Source organism: Triturus cristatus, chromosome 6, assembly GCF_964204655.1.
Source record: "Triturus cristatus chromosome 6, aTriCri1.1, whole genome shotgun sequence".
Classification (NCBI taxonomy): domain Eukaryota; kingdom Metazoa; phylum Chordata; class Amphibia; order Caudata; family Salamandridae; genus Triturus; species Triturus cristatus.
This window is the reverse complement of record NC_140589.1, coordinates 1,141,445,074-1,141,464,950: the sequence shown is the minus strand read 5'-3', so window position 1 is coordinate 1,141,464,950 and position 19,877 is coordinate 1,141,445,074. Positions and strand designations below refer to the sequence as shown.

General features: G+C 47.5%; 1 protein-coding gene across 1 annotated transcript in view; it reads right to left on the bottom strand.

The window, feature by feature from the left end:
• Window positions 1-271: 271 nt before the first annotated feature.
• The window catches only part of ACSS1 (acyl-CoA synthetase short chain family member 1), a 1,009,364-nt gene continuing 989,758 nt past the window's right edge, over window positions 272-19,877 (bottom strand). The window contains exons 13-14 of the mRNA XM_085612062.1: window positions 15,393-15,514; window positions 272-2,138 (exon numbers count right to left, since the gene is read on the bottom strand). Of these exons, the coding sequence (XP_085468188.1) occupies window positions 1,965-2,138; window positions 15,393-15,514 (296 nt within the window). The 3' untranslated portion in view covers window positions 272-1,964. The remainder of the gene's footprint in view (window positions 2,139-15,392; window positions 15,515-19,877) is intronic.

The window sequence follows — 19,877 nt, the reverse complement described above, 5'->3', positions numbered from 1 at the left end:
GAGATCATACTGGTGAATGAAAAAGGCAATAGGTGAAATCAGCCCAAACAGCCTTGGAAGTCTGCAACCTCATCATTCGTCAGCAGCCGCTGAGAAAAAATGGTCTGCAGCCCTTATCACTGTAAAAATTCAGAACTGCGTTCCACCGTCTCTTGACCCCGCTACTAGGACCCCTCTACGGGCCTATGATACAACTACCCCACTAATCAGAAATAAGATTTACCTACCAATGAACCATTCTTAGTAGAGTTACACAGGAGTGACCAACATATTCAGGAATAAAATCATCAGGTTTATTCAAGTGTTTAAAACGTTTCTGTACATTCATTATTCAGCAGGAGTATCCACGCTCTCACTAATGTTGACTAGCCCCAGCACAGTGCATTAAATATCAAAGTCTTTACAAAAGTGCTTTTAAAAGTGCACTGCGTGGGGCATGAGAATGTATCTGTTGCATACTCAAGAACTAAAAGGCTAAATTTGTGCGCAAGTGACAGGGGAACTTGGGAGAAAATTGTGATTCATCCATTGATCTCAGAAAGGCATGCGAGTCATCTGTTGACCATGAACGTTAAAAAGTATTTTCAGTGTACTTTAAGGCACTGATGTATCCAAGGGTTTTAACCTTTCGGTGTCTATGGGGAAATGCATTGATTCTCAAAGACCTATATTATATATATATATTATTACATTCATATCAGTCAATAAAGGGGAATGCCTTTTACTTTGCAATTGTAAGCTTAAAAAAGGACCTGCATTTTGTACAATGTGTCCTTGGGAGGCTGATGCCAATGCATGTAAGCATGCTCCTGTGTAGAGTGGGACACAGGTCTCTCACTCAGGAATGTCGGCACCCTCCATAGCTGCTTTGAGGCGGTCTTCAACACCCCCTCCTACTTCTTTAGCCAACAAGATTTGGCATGCTGGGACTTATAGTTTACTTGCCCTTTTCTGGATAAGTGACAGTGTCCCAAGATACATTGTGCTTAGGCTGGCAGGATGGAGCAGTGAGTTAAACACTCCCTGCTACGAAATGCAGTATTCTGCTGTTCATGAGTTCAAATATCAGCAGAACAAACTCAGCCTTTCATATCCTCCTTCCAAGGTCAATAAATAATGTACCAATAAAATGGGTAATATAATCAGTTGTTATTTGCAGGTTTAAAACGACAGAAGTGCACTATCGCACACTTATTGGAATTTTTATTATGATTAAAAAACAGGATTGACTGACGATCACCTCTAACAAGGGTCCATTTGAAAGTTCTGCGCTGGCTTCTAAATTCAATCTCACTCAGACGGGATCTCCTGCAACTCTGTCCGCATGTTACAACGGTACTTTAGTCCAGGCCCTCGACGGATACGTTCGGAAAGTGCAAAGATTGTTCAGGGAGTTGTTCGCGCTCCAGTTCAGGAGGAGGTAAAATGGCCTGACAGGGTCTGTCTACTGTCATTCTGCTGACGCATTTAGTTTAGCTGGAAACTGATTCACACTGTGTACAATTGTTATTTCATGCATTGTGCGTCACTGACGTTAGCCCAGCCACAGAGGAAAAATAATAAGGTGTAAATGGAGGAGTTGTTACTACCTGGATAGGCCGCCATTAGGGGTAAATACAAGTGGAAATGTGTTTGAAAATGTTCCTCTGTGTCTTTTCACTTTGAGTGAGCACCTAACAGGTAACAAACAGAAACTCCAAAGCAGGTGCTGCAACATTTGCGAACACCACCACGGAGGCATACAGAGGAAATGTCGCCTACATCTTGACATTGCCCACTCGGTACCACCGCTTGTCTGTTCAGAAAGCTTTATAAGCCAAGGCCCCATTAACACGCATTTGTCCATCTCTAGCCAAAATGTCTCAAGGAGAGGCTATGCAGCGAGGCACTATTTTTTTGTCTTGATAAAAATCCCTTTATTGTGTCTACACCCCCCACCACCACCATCGCAGGAGGCCTTCGCCTTAAGATGGTTGCTCAGTTTTGTATTTGGCATAGGTCTCCAAGATCTCAGTGATGACAGAGGGGTCGTCCAGTGTGCTGACATCTCCCAGGTCGTCGTGCTGGTCTGTGATGATTTTCCGCAGGACTCTTCTCATGATTTTACCAGATCGAGTTTTAGGAAGGCGCTTCACCACCTGTGGGAGAAAAGAACATCCGTAAGGTGTGTTTAACATTTTTAGATGTAAACAATAAACAGAACACTGGATAAAAACACAGACAAGTTAGGGACTGGGAGTTAGCTATTGAGATGGAATGTGGTGTCAAGAGAAAAGGTAAATAATAGTTATTTTAAAATGTGGTGTGAACTCAAAATGTCATCTTTTTAAGATGTTGCATTTTTCCACCTAAGATGCCTATAAAGAGGTGGGCTCTAGGCCCACATTCTTAGTAAAAAGGATGACACAGACACGAGGTGTATGGTACTAGAACTGGCCATGTGCACTTAGGCCCTTTTATTGGCAGTGTCACCTGGCTGGTGACGTCTGTGTTGGATGGGTGTGGGTGTCGAGACAGCTCTCCAAGGAGTTTCTGGTTAACAGGCACATGCTGAACACTAGAACGTGTCCAGCAGAACACTACAATGCCAAGGAATGCTCAAAGAAGGAAAACAATTATAGAACATGGTATGCCTTTCAAATTGTTTATTGTCTCCAACATCTGCAAAAAGGATAGTTTGAGGAGGCAGACTGTTTATCTACTGCATTTCATGAGTGGTAGACACAAATTCTATGCCACTTCCTACAAAGTTAGTTTTGTACAATTTTGAGCGGGGAATTAGAGCCGGGCCTAAGATACCGCAGCCTGCATCTACAATTCCAGGGAGAGGTAAATGGCTAGACTGTCAACCTCCCTGACAATGTGACACCCTTGTTGCTGGGCATGAGCAGACATGCCTCCTGCATCCCCTATCTCCTTTAAAGGGTAGTAGGGGTAGCTCTACCAACACTGGCTCTGTGTTTGGGAGACGCCTAAATGTGCGACAGCCACTGACATTCAATGACAGACATGAAGTCCCACTCTTTGTATGGTTGGGAATTCCAACCCCCCCAATCCAAAATACAGGTGATCACAGGACTGGGAAGAGAACAGCCACCTCCGAAATCCCCCAGACCCCTGGCCACACGCACTATCATCCCGACAAAACACGATAAAACACACAACAGAGACATCCCCCACAAACTGCATGCTCATAAACTTCAGATTAGCCACCAAGCATGCCACAGAGCTAGCAGAAACCATCCTCACCCACAACATAGACATAGCATTCATCACAGAGACATGGCTAAATGACTCCCATCATTTCCACTCATGGATACTCTTGTCCCACCCCGCTTTGTTATCACCTACATCGATAGAAAAGATCAAAGAGGTGGAGGCATAGCCATCATCCACAAACACAATATTTCCATAACGGAAATAGACTCCTTCACCTACAACACCTTTGAGTGCCTAACCACCAACATTAACACTAGCAACAACAAAACACTCATCTGCCACCTCATTTACCACCCCCAGGCAATACCACCACATTCACCGAACACCTGTCTGACCTGATTGCCCACTGCTCTCTCTGAGATATGAACAACCTTATTCTGGGCGACCTCAATCTTCATTGGAATGAAGAAAGCAACCTGCTAATCCAGAACCTGAAGGAGCTGCTTCACAGCAACAACCTTACCCAACACTGCTTAGAGGAAACCCATAACAAAGGAGCAAACCTAGACGCCATTATCGCCCAGCACAACACTGTCATGACTGCCCTGCAACAGCACAAATGTGGCCCTGAGAGCCTGATTTAGAGTGTGGTGTTAAATGAAAACCCTCATAATTTTGGAATAAAATTAAAATGCTAAATCTATGATTTACCAACTGAATCTCCTTCTCCAAAGATGAAATTCAGTAGGTGAAATTAGAGGATTTTCTATCACCACCAAACTTTAATTTAGGACCCACGTAAGCCATATGAGGCTGCTGTACAGAGGGAGCATGCAGCATTTGAAGAATTGCTGCATGCATGGATGATGCATAAGAGTGTATAGTGGAGTACTGTCTACCTGGTTACAACATGCAGGAAGAGGGACAGTCTTTGTGGATCTGGTGGCCCTCATCTCTAACCAATGTATATTTAGCTATGTTTCGCCATGAATTATATCAGCATAAAAGAAAAAAATGGACCGATGAGATATAATGAAAGTGTATGATGCTACAGCAAGATTAGGTAGACCATGGGACATATTATATATCAGATGCGCATTCCTGATCGTTGCTGTGGCACATCCTTAATTCAGGGCAAATGTAGATGAATTATTTAACCAGCGACAGTAAGATAGATAAGGGGGTTGACTTGACACCTTCTGACATACATGTGTAACACGCAGGGGCCTTATTACAGTAAGTGTCCCGAGGGCGCAACTGACATTTTTGCCCACTTTTTGCGCCCCCGGGGAACTCTGTTATTACAGAAGGGTGTGCAGACGCTTGTGTGTCTTCTTCAGTAATACCAATAGCGCTGGTACACATAAAGCGCCAGTGCTACCTTCAGGGGGCATTCCCCCATTTGCATAGGGCACTTCCTTTGCCTCTGCGCCCGCGCCATTTTACAGGTACAGAGGCAAGAACCTTCAGGGGGCGTTCCCTCATTTGCATAGGGGGTGTGCCCTATGCAAATGATGGCATTTCTTCATCCTCTGTGCCCGCGCCATATTACAGGCACGGGCGTAGAGGCAAAGAAGCTCTCAGGTGGCACACTCGCAGTGCGCCACCTTCTAGGTGGTGCTCTGTGAGTGACCTCCTCGAAAGCAGTCCTCTGGAGGGGGAAAGGGGGTCCTATGGACCCCCCCAACATCCCCTTGCAGGCGGGTGGAGTCACTGACTGCACCCACCTGCAAGGGTATCTCAATCCCCCCATAAAAGTGCAGCAGGGTGCCACCTGCACTGTGAAAACACAGAGCAGTGTGTTTTCCACATGAATGCGCTATCCCCCAGGGAAGCACCAGTTTTCTGTTGCCCTGGGAGTAGCGCATTCACCATAATAGGGAGCATTTTCATTGTTTGCGCCGGGCGCACCTTTTAATAGGTGCTCCCGGCGCAAACAATGAAAGTGCATAACACGGCCCCTGGTAGCCTGTTTCCATCACAGTAAGCTTGCTCAGGCTCTTAATGTGTCTACTTCGGCGTCCGCCCCATCTTAAAGGCGACAGGTCTCATTTTTGTTGGAGAGAAACTGAGTGTACGCAGCAGATCCGTGGTTACAATGTTTGCAGAAGCAACACAGCCTTTCGACTTTTAAGGTTGAGAATATGATGTGGTAATAAAGCCAGACACTGTTTGCTTGGCAGCTATGGCTTCGGATTTCTTTTTCTCCATTTAAAGTGCACTTTTCGATATCAATAAAGACGATAAAGGGGGAGGAGCCTAGCGCTTGACCAAGATGGCCGCGTGAGCTCTGAGCTCCCGAGACCCTCGCGCCCTCCGTCGACTATCCTGTCTCTAATCCTGTCTGTATGCATGGCATCGTGTGGATGACCTGCCAGGGAGGCGATTGATGCTACCCGCGGTCGGATCGCCCACCGGGAACCGGAGTTATGCATGGCGGAAGATTGCGGCCTATCTCCGAGGAATGCCAGGGGCTAGAGTTGGCAGGACGCCCGACTTCTAGTTGAACAACAACGGCCAGGCGAGGTGTGAACTGTCGGATGGAGGTCCCCGTCCTTTCACTTTCGCTTTCTCTCCCTTTGTCTGCCCTGCCCCTGGAGAGCTCTTGGTGGCTTCATTCTCCTTTGGATGCTCTACATGCTACTCTGGCGGCCCATTGCAGAACTGATCACTCCTGATTCCTCTTGCTGAGGGAGGGCCGTCTTATCTGAACCGACCTGCTTGGTACCAACCATGTCGGGCAAAGCAGAGGTGGATCGGGTGAAGCCTAAATCTACCAGGCGGGGTGCCTATACTCAGGTCAATAATATGGATCGCTATGCTCTGCAGAAAGGATCACCGAGTGGGTCGAGCCAGTCGCCAGATACCCAGAAGGAGGCCTCGCCCTTGGCCCCGGAGCTCTCGCTGCAGGATGTCATGGGCGCGCTTGAAGGGATGCAGACTTCGATTGGGAGGCAGTTTGACGCCCTGGCGCATAAGGTGGATGCCATCTTGGTGGATGTCAACCTGATCCGTGCGGACTTGGGCAAAACGAATGAACGGGTTAAAACCCTGGACCTCAAGACCACGGGCCTCGCCGATGATGTCGCGGAACTGCAGACCGAGGTTCGCAAGCTGAGGACCGAGAGTGATCTCGCCGCCCGCAGGCTGGAGGACTTTGAGAGCCGGGCCAGGCGCAACAACGTGCGCGTTATCGGGGTCCCGGAGTCCTCGGATGAGGCTTCGGTTGACCTGCTCGTCGAGGACTTGGTGCTTAACCATCTTCAGCCTAAGGGTCTTGGGAAGTTCTTTGCGGTTGAAAGGGCCCACAGAGTGCCGGGTGGGAGGCCCAAGGTGGGAGCCCCACCGAGGCCGATTGTCGCCCGGCTCTTTCATTTTCGAGATCGGGACGCTATCCTGCAAGCATCGAGGGTGACGGGCCCGGTCCCCTTCCAGAACGCGTCGGTGAATTTCTATCCGGACTTCACCCAGCAGGTGCAGAGGCAGAGACAGGGCTTTCTGGGGGTGAAGAGGCGACTTCGGGAGAGGGATTTGAAGTATGCCATGCTCTTCCCTGCCAGTCTACGTGTGGTGTACGAAGATCGGACATTCTTCTTTGAGTCTCCTGTTATGGCCGATGAATGGCTGGACGCTTTGCCCCGGCGGCGGACGGGAGAGGATACTGCCGCGGATGGGGACAGTGGCCGGGATGGGCAAGGCTGATTTCTCGGAGCCGGTCTGACTCGATTTGACTTTATTTGATGACTTGATTAGAGTGCAGTAAATGCGGAGGGTTGCGGGAGGACGAGGGGAGCTCTTTCCTCCCTTAGGGTGCTTTTTGTAGATGTTGGGGTTTGTAGGGCGACAGGCACACTGCAAGTTGGGGGAGCTTTGTAAGCTGCAGCAGGGGTGCAGGGTGGGGGGGATGGTTGGGATTTTGGGGTTGTTGTTGGGGGGTCTGTTTCTGCAAGGCGTAGCGATCATCTTCGGTATTGTCCCATGGTGGCTCTTCGGGGGGGGGTGGGCCTCTTTGTGTTTGGGGATGGGGGGTAGAGGTTTAAGTGTTATTAGCTGGAATGTTAATGGTTTGGGGGATCGCATTAAGCGCGGGATAGTTTTGCAACACTTGAAACGGTCAATGCCAGATGTTGCCCTACTGCTGGAGACACACCTTATAGGTAACACGTGCTATGCTCTTAATAGGAAGGGTTATAAATTCATAGCTCATTCGGGATTCTCCTCCGGGTCTAGGGGTGTGGGCATCCTTGTCAGGGCCTCGCTGCCATTTGAGGTGGACTCCACCGTTGTTGACGATAGGGGGAGGTTTGTGGCGGTGGCGGGGAGGTGGGAAGGTAGAACTTTGGTTTTAGTTTCGGTTTATGTCCCTCCAGCCCTGCAGGCCTCCACGTTTGTGGATCTGGGTAGGGCCTTGCTGGATCTCCCGGGGGGTATGTTAGTGGTAGGGGGGGGACTTCAATGCTGTCGGCTCTGGGCTGCTGGATAGGCACCCGCCCAGAGACACAGGGGGGGCTCAGAAGTGGCTTCCAGACTTCCTAGACACACTCGGCCTGATAGACTGCTGGAGGCTCCGACACCCCACACAGCATCAATACACCTTCCACTCCGGGGCGCATGGTAGCCTTTCTAGGATTGACTATCTGCTCACTTTGGCTGTGCACGCCCCTTTGGTTTCTGAGGCCAGGCACATGGCGCGTGGCATATCGGACCATTCGCCAGTGTGGGTCAGGTTGGATGTCGGCCGAGAGGGAGGGGGAAGGGTGGCTCCCATTAACCCCTGGTATTTTCGAGATTCCAAGATGCGCAGCGCACTGGTGAAGACAGTTGATAATTTTTTCAAGGATAATCAGGGGTCCGTGGACTCGGCAGTGTCGCTCTGGGAAGCATTTAAGACCGTTATGCGAGGGGAGGCCCTCTCACTTGTAGTGGCTGCCAAGCGGCGGAGAGATGGCGAGGTTATGCAGGTGGAGGAGGAGATTATGGCTTTGGAAGGAGCGCTAGAGGAGGAGGTAACAGCGGCTTCACTGCATGAGCTGAGCTTGAAGCAAGCAGAGTATAAGGACCTTGTGACAAATGCCGCTAAGACCCTCAGTAGGGAGCAGCAGGGCCGCCTGTATGATGTTGGTGACAAGGCCGGGAAGCTCCTAGCTTGGCTGGATAAAAAAGAACGGGTTAATAGAGTAGTGCCGGAGCTGACGGGTGAGGGGGGAGAGGTGATTGTGGAACCTGAGGGGATTGTCCAGTGTTTCTCGGACTATTTCCGTAAGGTTTATGCTTCAGTGTCGGATAGGCCGCCCGGGGACTCGAGTGACCTCTTGAGGGATATCGCTCTGCCCTGTCTTTCTGATGTAGATAGAGATGATCTTGATGGAGACTTAACGGTCGATGAGGTGGCGGGAGCTATTCGCGCGCTGAACTCGGGCAAGGCCTCGGGCCCGAATGGCTTGCCGATTGACCTGTATAAATTGTTCCCGGATAGGGTAGCCCCTCACCTGCGCGCCATGTTTGTGGAGGCGCGGGGGAGTGGGACCCTCCCGTTGGACCAGAGGCTGGCGGCGATTGTTGTGATACATAAAGATGGTAAACCCCGAGATAAGTGTGCCTCATATAGGCCCATATCACTCCTCAACGCCGAGCCGAAGATCCTGGCTAAAATCCTGGCGGGCAGATTGGTCAGGGTACTTGGAGACTTGATTCACCCGGATCAATCCGGTTTTATTCCGCATCGCAACACCGCGTTGAACCTTCGGCGCCTTCATGGGGTGATCGCCAGGGCTGGCACGCTGCGAGAACCGGCTATTGTGGCGTCTCTTGATGCCACGATGGCCTTCGATACGGTGGAATGGGAGTATTTGTGGGCTGTGCTAGCCAAGTTCGGCTTTGGCCCTGGTTTTGTGAGCTGGGTGAGGTTGCTGTATGAGGGACCCCTTGCGAGCGTGGTGGTAAATGGCCGGGCATCGACTCCGTTCCGGCTTGGGAGGGGGACTCGGCAGGGCTGCCCCCTGTCGCCTCTGTTGTTCGCCCTTGCTCTTGAACCTCTGGCGGCATGGATACGCTGGCACCCGGATATACGTGGCCTTCGGTGGTCGCCCGAACACGAGGACCGCATTTCGCTATACGCTGATGACATCTTGTTGTATCTTGCCTCGCCCAAGAACTCACTCATAGTGGTCTGTGACGTTCTTACATCCTTCGGTAGGAATTCGGGTCTCGTCATCAACTGGAGCAAATCGTATTTATACGTCCTGAGTGGTGAGGTTCCGCCGGTCCCGCGAACTTGCTCGATCCAGATTGCTCAGCAGGGCTTCGTGTATCTGGGGATCTTTATCTCCATGGACCCCGCTTTGCGGTATGAGAGAAACCTGCTCCCCCCCCTGGCGCGCCTGCGGCGGGATGTTGAGGGCTGGCGGAGGCTGCCGCTCTCCCACGTCGGGCGCGCTGCCTTGTTCAAAATGATGTCCCTTCCTCGGTTCCTCTACGCATTGCAAAACACTCTAGATTGGGTGCCGGCCAAGTACTTTCGGGAGGTCGAAAGCCTCCAACGGACGCTGTTGTGGGATGGGAGGCCGCGGATAGTGATTGCTAAATTGACGCTTCCATGGTATGACGGGGGTATCGCGCTTCCAGACATTCGACGCTATTACTGGGCCACCCAGTTGTCCGCGATTAACCACGGTTTCTATGGCCCGGCCCTCAGCCCTGGTTATGCCATGGACAGATGGTTGTTGCGCGGTGGGAACTATCTTAGGGCGTTGTACTCGCGGTCCCTCGACTCATCCCTCACGGGGCCCACTGGGGTGGCGGTGCGTGTATGGAAGATGGCGACTGACTCTCTGGGCTGGAAGGATAGGCTCACCTTAGCTGCCCCGTTGTTTGAATCTGAAAGGTTGGGTAGGCTTTGGCATACGAAAGGGTTTGATAAATGGGATTTGATCGGCATTTCCAGAGTTGGAGATATGCTGATTAAGGGTAGGGTGAAGTCCTTTGAAGAGTTGCAGAAGGAGTATGAGTTGGGGGCGTCTGAGTTTTTCCGATATGTTCAGGTGCGTCATGCCCTGCGGTCAGTCCTTGTGGAGGGTGAGAGGGTGCCCGAGTCCTCTCCTTTGGAGGACCGGATCCTTGATGGCCATATGCCGGAGAGCACGATCTCGCTCATCTACAAGAAACTGATAAATGTTCGGGCTGATGTGCTACTGGGGCTGCGGGACCAGTGGACTAGGGACGGACTCGAGTTGGACGATGAGGACTGGCAGTCTGCTGTTTCCTCTCCTAAGGAGGTTGCGATCCCGTCGCGTCTGAGGCTGGTGCAGCTTAAGATCCTGCATCGAGTGTATGTGACGGGGCCGCGACTGGTTCACATGGGATTCTCTGAGGAAGGCCTATGTAGGAGGGGATGCGGTATGGTGGGTACTTTCCTACATATCATCTGGGAATGTGGTGTCATCATGGAATTTTGGAGGCGAGTTCATGCGGTGATGGGGGAGGTGACGGGCATTGCCATGCAGCCGGAGGCGCGGTGTTGTCTCCTGAATGTCTGGGGGCCCACTGACCATGATGAGGCACAGACCCAGTGGGTGACCCTGGGTAACATGGTTGCTAAGAGGGACATCGCGCGCTTGTGGGGTTCCGGGGGGCCCCCCACGTTAACTGCGTGGAAAGAAAATATGGACTGGAGTATGCTCAGGGAGAAGACAGTATATTGCGCCCGAGGCCGCCCTCGGAGGTGGCATGCCATCTGGGGGCGGTGGAACCAATACAGGGGGGGAATATGTCTTGCCCCTGAACTGGATCCGCCCGAGGAACAGCTTTCTTCTTGACCTTCTTTCCAGCTCCGTATGTAGATGTGATGGTTAATTGACCTCTTGGGCCTCTGCTTTTCCCCCTTTTTCCTCTTATCATAGTACTGTGACCGTTAGATGATTGGGGTCCGGCTCCCCCTGAGGGGCTACCACCGTGGGCATTCAGTGTTGTTGCCTTGCTGGGGTTTGTTGTGTGTTTGTAATTATTAAAAATGGAACCTTCTCACTGCTCCTTCAATGTACTGTGGACGATTCTCTATACTCTCCTAATGAAGCTGCCGAACCTCCGGGTTGTCGGCTGAATAGCTGTGTCCAGATTCTTGAAGAAATAAAGGTTTTTATAAAAAAATAAATAAATAAATAAATAAATAAATAAAGACGATAAAGACAGATATGCAGCTTCAAAACCTGCAAAAAAGCTAAGAGCTGCTGTCCTGTATTTTCTACATGAGCACTCTCCCAACTAAAAAAACCAACTATTGAACACACAGGATCACAGCAATGTGTCTGCTCTCCCGCTCACAACACCCCAATTTTGATATTGAATGTGCAGGAATCTCCAACTATCTGATCTAAAAATATAAACATACGAAAACGTCTCCGCCTAGGACAGAATCCAAGACAACTCTGCTTTAGCACCACAAATTACCCCGCGATACTTTCTTACTGAGCCATCAATCATCACTTCTAATGATGCCCTTTTGTATCACAGCCAGAGAGGCTTTCACCTGACACAGAGTAACAAAACTTAACTACAAACCCAGGGGTCTCCCCCCCCCTTACAAATATTCATGCCAGTGAAGAGTTAGCAACACCGTACCTTAAGGCGGCCCCACCTACACCCTGAAGCTGTCCTCTTTTAGTGCCAAATCCCTTAACATCTTAACTGAACATTTACAATATGCATGGCCCATAATCTCCTTCTCCTATGTCTTTTTATTTTCAACTGTAAATCCAAAAAGATAAGGTCTACCAGGCTAAACTAAAATTTTAATGATTTAGTGCTTCATCCTCTTTAAATCTATTTGCACTAATGTGTCCCATTCTCCTTTAAAATGCTATTAATCTAATACTTTACCCAGTATAAAGAATATAAAACTACAAGAAATATGTTTACAGCTAAAACCAAGTCCCACCAATGGAAAAAAGTCACCCAACTAATATCATCATAACAATTCTCACAGTCTCAACTCGCTTTCTGACACTGACATGTTAGTGTAAGCAACTAACAGCTTCATGATGCATACACCCAATGTGTTAGTCCAAGTCAGTCATTGTCTTTAACGTCCATATTCAGCCCATTAATGTACTCCAGGTTTAATGGCTGCAATAGCACTTAACTTTTCACAAATTCTATGACAGACTGCCTTTAAGTCTCTGTTTTGTGGAAGACTATTGACTGAACACAACCAGTAAGTTCAAGCTCAGCAATCATATATCCTTGGCTAACCATGTTAAATAAAACTGTATTATGCTCATCATGCATCAATAGCTTTCATTCAGAATTAAACTTTAATTACCCCTCTAGCCTGTTTTAGTGGACAGTGTAAACTTTGAACGTATGTTGGAACAAATGAGATCTGTGAGGCTGTAGATGTTTTTGCTTACTCTTCTTCGTCTTTGGTTTCCAGTGGAAGTCTTTGTGCTTCTGACAAGAAGACCAGGAAAACCCCAAGGTGAACCATAGGGGAAGTATATCTAGGATTCTTACCCAGGCCAGGCAGGAACCACCACTCTAGTCTGGGTAAGCTAGATACACAATACGATAACCTGTGTGTACCCTCTAGTAGCTAGATCAGGCTTATCTACAAAGGCAATGTGTAAAGTATTTGTGCAACACACACACACACACACACACACACACACACACACACACACACACACACAGCAACACAATGAATACACCCCAAAAAGACTCGACACAGGTTTAAAAATCTAGATTGGATTGTGATTTTTAATAATAAAACAAGACCATAATGACAAAACTCCAATAAGTAGAACCAGAGTTATGAATCTTTGAAGAATAAACCCCAAACAGTGCTTAGAAGTCAATAGCCAGACCGGAGTAAATGCAAAGTTCAGGCTGACTGCGATGGAGTGCGGGTTGGATACAGTTCCAAACAGGTCTAGCTGAAGCTTTTCCTTCTCAAGCTGAGTTAAGAGCCGTGTACGTGGGAGAGTCGTTGCTAGGAACAAGTAGAGCGTCGCTAGCAATGATCCTGCAGGCGTGAAGAGTTGGCTGGGCATCGCGGATAGCTGACGGGGCATTGCGTATTGCAGACGGGGCCTCATGATCGCATGTAGCAATGCTTGCTGTGCGAGGAGACAATGTTGTGGCTGCTCGTGCTGGTCCTTCGAGCGACACAGTACCAGTGTAAACTAGTCCGTTCACGGTCCTGAAGAGCCCATAAGCTTTATTTCAGGGGCCCAGGAGTTGTAGGTGATAAACAGCTGCAGAACCCACTTCTGAGGCCCAAAGCTTGGAGAGGGCTCACATAAGGCAGCGTCGAGGAGCAGCAGCAGAATTGTAAGAATTATTTTGTGCCCCTGAGACTTCAGCAAAAAGGAGGCAAGACAGAAAGCCCTTAGAGATCACTTGGAGGGATGGCAGAGTTCACCTCCCTTTCCAGCAGAGTCAGGGAGCAGCATGCCGTACAGCAACAAGCAGAAAAGCAGTCCTTTCAGAAAATCAGTCTAATTGAGTCCTTTTAGCAGCTCAGCAGTCCTTTTGACAGAGGTTCAGTTCAAGATTTAGTGTCTGGTTTTAGGGGGTCAGAGACCCAGTACTTATACCCAAAATTGCCTTTGATGTAGGGGTTGACTTCAGAAAATTATTTTGAAGTGCACAAGGATCCCTTTCAACCCAGTCCTGTCTGCAAGGCTAACCCTGGGGGGTAAATCTGTGCTTTGTGTGTGAACAGGACACTACCTATTGAAGTATGTCAGTCCCTCCCATTCCACTCAGAATGCAGATGAGCCTCACCTTCTTGTCTTAGTGGCTGCCTAGAGGGAATGCACAATGTGTAGCTCTCACTCAACCCAGATGTGTATTGGAGACAAGCACAGAGAGCAGTATGTACAGAGAAATGTCCACTTTCCTTAAGTAGCATTTTTAAAACAGTAAGGTTAAATCCAACTTTACCAGTAAGGAGGATTTATCATTACCATTCCAAAAATATAAAACATGAAAAAGCTAATCCTCTCTGATCAGGAATTACAGCTTAAAGGTTTATTGAGGAATTCCCAATGCTGGCCTATGAGAGGGGCGGGCCTCACAGTAGTGAAAAGCAAAATAGGCTGTTTGTCACTACCAGGACAGTCAAAATATAAAAGTACATGTCTTATCTTTTACTTACATAACATCCTGCCCTTAGGGCTACCCATGGCCTACCTTAGGGGTGACTTGTATGTAATAAAAGGAGAGTTTGAGGCTTGGCAAGTAGTTTTAAATGCCAAGTCGAAGTAGCAGTAAACTGCACACACAGGCACTGTAGTGGCAGGCCTGGCGCAGGCTCAGAAGGCTACTTCTCTGGGTGGCGTAATCAGATCCACTAGTAGCATTTAACTTACAGGCCCTGAGTGTATGATATACTACTTTGAAAAGGGATTTGCAAGTAAATCAAATACGCCAAACAGGTGTAAACCAATTATCCCATGTGTTAGAGGAGAGAACACATACACTTTTGCACTGGTCAGCAGTTGTAAAGTGACCAGAGTCCTAAAGCCAACAAAAGAAGGTCCCAAAAAAGGAGTAGGAGGAAGGCAAAACATTTGGGGTGTTCCTTCAGAGAGGGCCATTTTCCAACAGGAGCACTCTGTAGTTCATGTGCATATCCACTGAAGTTTCATCATGACCAAAGAAATCCCCTGGCTCCCAGACTAAGGTAAAGCACAATCACAACAAGAAACACACTACTAAGTTACATTTGCCCCTACTGAATGTTTGAATATATTGACAATACCTTCATTTTCATCTTAAGTTTCCACTTGCTGTTTCCAACAGAATTCTTTGTGAGATAATCTGTACACTTTTAAGGGACTACTTGGGAGTAGCAGTCATATTGTCCAATGTGTGAGAATTAATGCGAAATATTTTCAAGAAGGTACTTATTTTTAAAATTATATCAACAGTCGTGCACCCTTTAAAAACAACAGGTTGCTAACTTTTTGCATGAGCATCCAAGAACCTGACATTTGGGTGTAATTCCCATGTTATGCCTGAGTCTTTGTAACAATAAACTCAATGATACACATATTTACTTTCACTGTTACTGAGGTACTCAGATCAAATGCTTACTTCTCAGTTACTCAGAAGAAAATTAGTAACAATGAGAATCATGGCGTTTGTTATCAAAAAGTAATAGGTACATAGAACATTGGAATCAAATAAGGTTCTGGAGCTTCTCTTGTGTAGCAAGGTAAAGAAACCCAGCTTACCAAAACATGATCCGGCACAGCATATTTTGCAATCTTGGAAGCTACAATTGATTTCAGTTCTTTGGTAATATTGGTCTCAGTGTGACTGATATTTTCTTTCAAGACAACAAATGCAAATGCACCTGAAAGAAAGATAAGAAAAGTGTGAGATGCAGTGTATTTATAAAATAACCTCTAATATGTCATGAATATACAACAATATATGGACTGCTGTGAATAAGATTTGGCCTAGTCTCTAAGCGAATTTCTTATATTTCTAAACATATGTATCTAATGATCACTCTCGGGCTCTTACCTTTGCTTTTTAATTTTATGATTTTCTGTAGATGCAAGGTTGAATTCTTAGCAAACTTTTATGTGATAAAAAGTGTGCCTTTTTTAAATGTGTGTCTGAATACAATTACCTGTCACCAAAAATAATTGTTTGTAAATCACGCTAGTGCATAATGACAGCAAATTATTGTTTCCTAGTGTTGGACATGGCACTTTCTGCAGGGTCATCCCCAAACTTTTTGACTTCACCATTCTGTTTTCTGAAGCCATTTTTGTTGGTGCTTTAGGACTCTGCACATATTAACAATGCTAATCAGTGCTAAAGTGATTTTGCTCTCTCCTGCAAATACAGTAGAATTGGCTTACACCAAATTGGCACATTTAATTAACTTGTAAGTCCCTTGTAAAGTGGCACTATATGTACCCAGGGCCTGTAAATTAAATGCTACCAGTAGACTTGCAGCACTTATTGTGCCACCCACTTAAGTAGCCCTTTAAACATGTCTCAGGCCTGCCATTGTAGCCTATGGGTGCAGTTTTAAACTGCCATTTAAACCTGGCAAAATAAACCTTTTGCCTGGCTCAACCCTCCCTTTTTAATACATGTAAGACACCCCTAGGGTAGGCCGCTAACAGCCCAGAAGGCAGGGTGCAGTGTATTTGAAATGTTGGGCATGTACTTTCAAGTTTTACATGTTCTGTTTGTGAAAAACTCCTAAATTATTTTTTCACTACTTTAAGGCCTACCTCTCCCATAGGATAACATTGGGTCACCCTACTACATTTAATATTATATTTAATAACCGATAACTTTCAATTGGGAGCAGGAAGACAGGTCAAGTTTGGTGTCTTAAGAATTGTAATTAAAAGCCCTCTTTAATGCTGGGTCACATGACTAGGTGTGGTTGGCAGTTGGCCTTTGTGTATTACTCCCAGACAGTGAGATAAGAGAAGCTAGATGCTGGCAGGATGGGCAATTCGGAGTTAACGAGGTGGAGGACGTGTCACCCACCACACTTGCACATCACAAAGACACTGCCTGAGCACTCTCACAAAGGGTTTGACACTAGTCTATTGTGACCCTAGACAATCTAGGCCATTGCAGGAAAGCAATACATTTATAGCACATCGGGGGCGGGGGGAGGGGGTCTAAACCTTTAGATGCTTCTCCGACTTAAAAGTGGTGATTAGGTATAAATATTGGACCTCAGATCCTAACTCTTCAGTACACATCAGGACCAGTGGAAGACTCAGAAGAACTGCTGTGCTGTAAGAAGGACTGCCACTCTACTGCACTCCTGCCCGAGAGAAGGGCTGGACTTGCATCTTGAACCCAGGACCACCAGAGTGACTCTAAGTGCTAGTTGGCTGGCCTCTTGATCAGAAATCTCAGTGACAAAACAGGCTTCCCCCATCTTCTACCCAGAACATGGACTTGCCAGCTGTGGTACCTCCCCAGTCCTGGACCCTTGAAATGGGCATGAAGGTGCTCTACTCGCCCAACTGTGGTCCCAGCAGAACCAGTGCATCAGAGCCGCAGCACGATGCATCGCCAACCAGAAACTCTGCACCGGAGCGGCTACATAATGCATTACCTCACCAAACCCCACATCAAGACTGCTGTGTGGATTGTATCCAGTGGAGGACTTCGCACTGCCGTCCACAGCCTTCCAGGAACCGCTGCTGTCCAACACATCCTCAATGCAGGCCATCATAAGTATCTCATCGATGGCATCCTTGATGACAACTCCACATCACAAGCCCTGTGGCTTCTTCTGTACCAGCTAGTGTGCAACGCATTGTGTTGCAGAACTTCCCATCACAAGCCCCTTGTCTATGAACCTTGATGACAATGCAGGACCTCACTTTGCGGCTAAGTAGCTCCTAGAAATCACCACTGCACAAAACATCCTTGACCTGGTCCTCTGCATCACTCCACAACCAGGATTTAAGGTACTGGGTCCCTGTAATTTTCAAATTGCATATATGTGGTTCTACTGGTTGGATTTCTGTTGTTTTGGTCTTAAATATTTATTAAATGTTACTCTAGTTTTATAAATTAGTGTGGAATTTATCTTGTGTTGTGTTCCACTTTATTACTGTTTCAAGTGCTGCACAAGTACCTTATCCATTGCCTCTAAGTTAAGCCTGACTGCTTTTGTGACAAGCTACAGGAGGGTAAAGCACAGGTTAATTTGGTATTTTCTTCTGACTTAGCCCTGACAGCGATTGTTGTTGCTGCTAGAGTAGGGGTTCACCTCCCTCAAACCAGTAACCCAATTTCTTAGATATAGCAAAACAAAAATGAAATAATTCTAGTAGAACGATAGATATGTACAATAGTGGTTTGGATTTTAGTAAACTACAAAGGGGGGGCTTAAATGTATGTAATAGATTTGGTTAGTTTTTATGTTTTTGCATACTTCTGAGTGGAAACAATAATCCTTGACACCTCACGAACGATTGCAACTCAGCGAGCGGTGATGGTAGTGAGGTCATCAGGTTCTTCAAAATAGGAAAATGTCATCCCTGTACAAGCTGATGGTGTGACTATCAGCACCAAATAGAATCCCGGAGACCTGTGGGTTGTCCCTGACTCTTTGAGCCATTGGCTCCATGTATAGCACAAAAAGGAGTAGATATAGGGGACAGCCTGCTGAATCCCACTCACTATAGGGAATTATGGAAGATAAAGTCCCATTGACACGGACGGAGGCCCTGGGGTTGCTATAGATACAACATTTCCATGTGATAAATGTATCTCCAAACCCCAATCGATAGAGGGTTTCAAGCAGGTATGGCCAATAAACACGATCAAATGCCTTCTCCACATCAATGGAAAGGAAGAGAGCCTCCCTTTGCGATAGTTGGATGATGTCAATGAGATGCAGGAGCCATTTTGAATTATCTATGCATTGCCCCGTAGGGATGAAGCCAGATTGGTCAGAATCAACCAAATCTCGCATAATAGGATTCAGTAGAGTGGCTAGGTTACCGGTGAAGAGTTTGGCATCTATGTTGAGAAAATAAATGGGTCTGTATGACCCACAGTCCCCGGGGTCTTTTGACGCATTGAGTATCAAAGAAATAGACACCTCCAGCATAGAAACCGTCAGGGTACCCGAGTCAAAAAGGGAGTTAAAATGTCAGGTCAAAAGAGTGGCTAGCTCTTAACAAAAGGTTTTATAAAAGTGGGCGATGAATCTATCAAGCCCTGGCACTTTTGAAGGTTAGATGCGAGCGATAGTTGCAACAACCTCCTCTATATGTATTGGCTGGTCAAGCAGGGACGCGAGTTCCAGCGGCAAACATATCAAGGGAACTCCCTAAAGATAGGTCTTCGGGTCTCCCTTGGAACCGTCCGAGTGGGAGTATAAAGCGCTATAAAAATCTTCAAAGGCCTCGGCCCTTTCAGCATCCATGTGAATCTCCTTGCCCCGAGCCGTCCGGACAGAGCTCACTGAGCCAGAGAAGACTTTGCAATGGTGCCTATGAGCCAGCATGCGTCTGCAGCAGTCACTGCTCAAGTAGAAGTTATGTTTGACCCGCAAAAAGGTGTAATCTGCCCTTTCGAGGACAAGACGCGTCAGAAGGAGTGTCTTTTTTTTATAGCTCTTACCAGACCCTGGGGGCACCTGAACGTTTATTGATTGGTTCTGACTCAGAGACCGCCTTTTCTAGTTGCTGGTACTTCTCAAGGTGAATCTGGTTCTCGGCTTCCGAGATGGCGATAAATTCTCCCCTCATGACTAGCTTTAAAGCCTCCCAGATCGACGAAAGGGGAGTCCCCTCGATGTAATTGTTGTGGAGGTAATCTAATAGTGCGGTACTTGTCGCGTTGGCTGTGGCAGGGATTGCTGCAGTGCATCGCGGAGTCGTCAGTGTGAAGTACGGGGCTGAGAGATATGAAGACATAGGGCTAAAGTGATCGGGGGTGGTTTGAAAGATATCAGGATTCTATGCTTGCTGACACAGGCTAGTGCCGGGGACGTGAGAAAGGGATCAATGTGGGCGTATGAGTTATGACCCGCCAAATAAAAGGAGTAATCCCTCGAAGAGGGGTGAAGGTGATGCCAGACGTCGCAGAGTGCTCCGTCCGCCAGCCATCAGAGGCTGTCAGATGTGAAGGCTCCTGTTTGGTTGGAGCCATCTAGAGTTGAGTCCATCACCAGATTAAAGTCTCCCCCTATCAGGATGGCTGTGTCTGGGGTA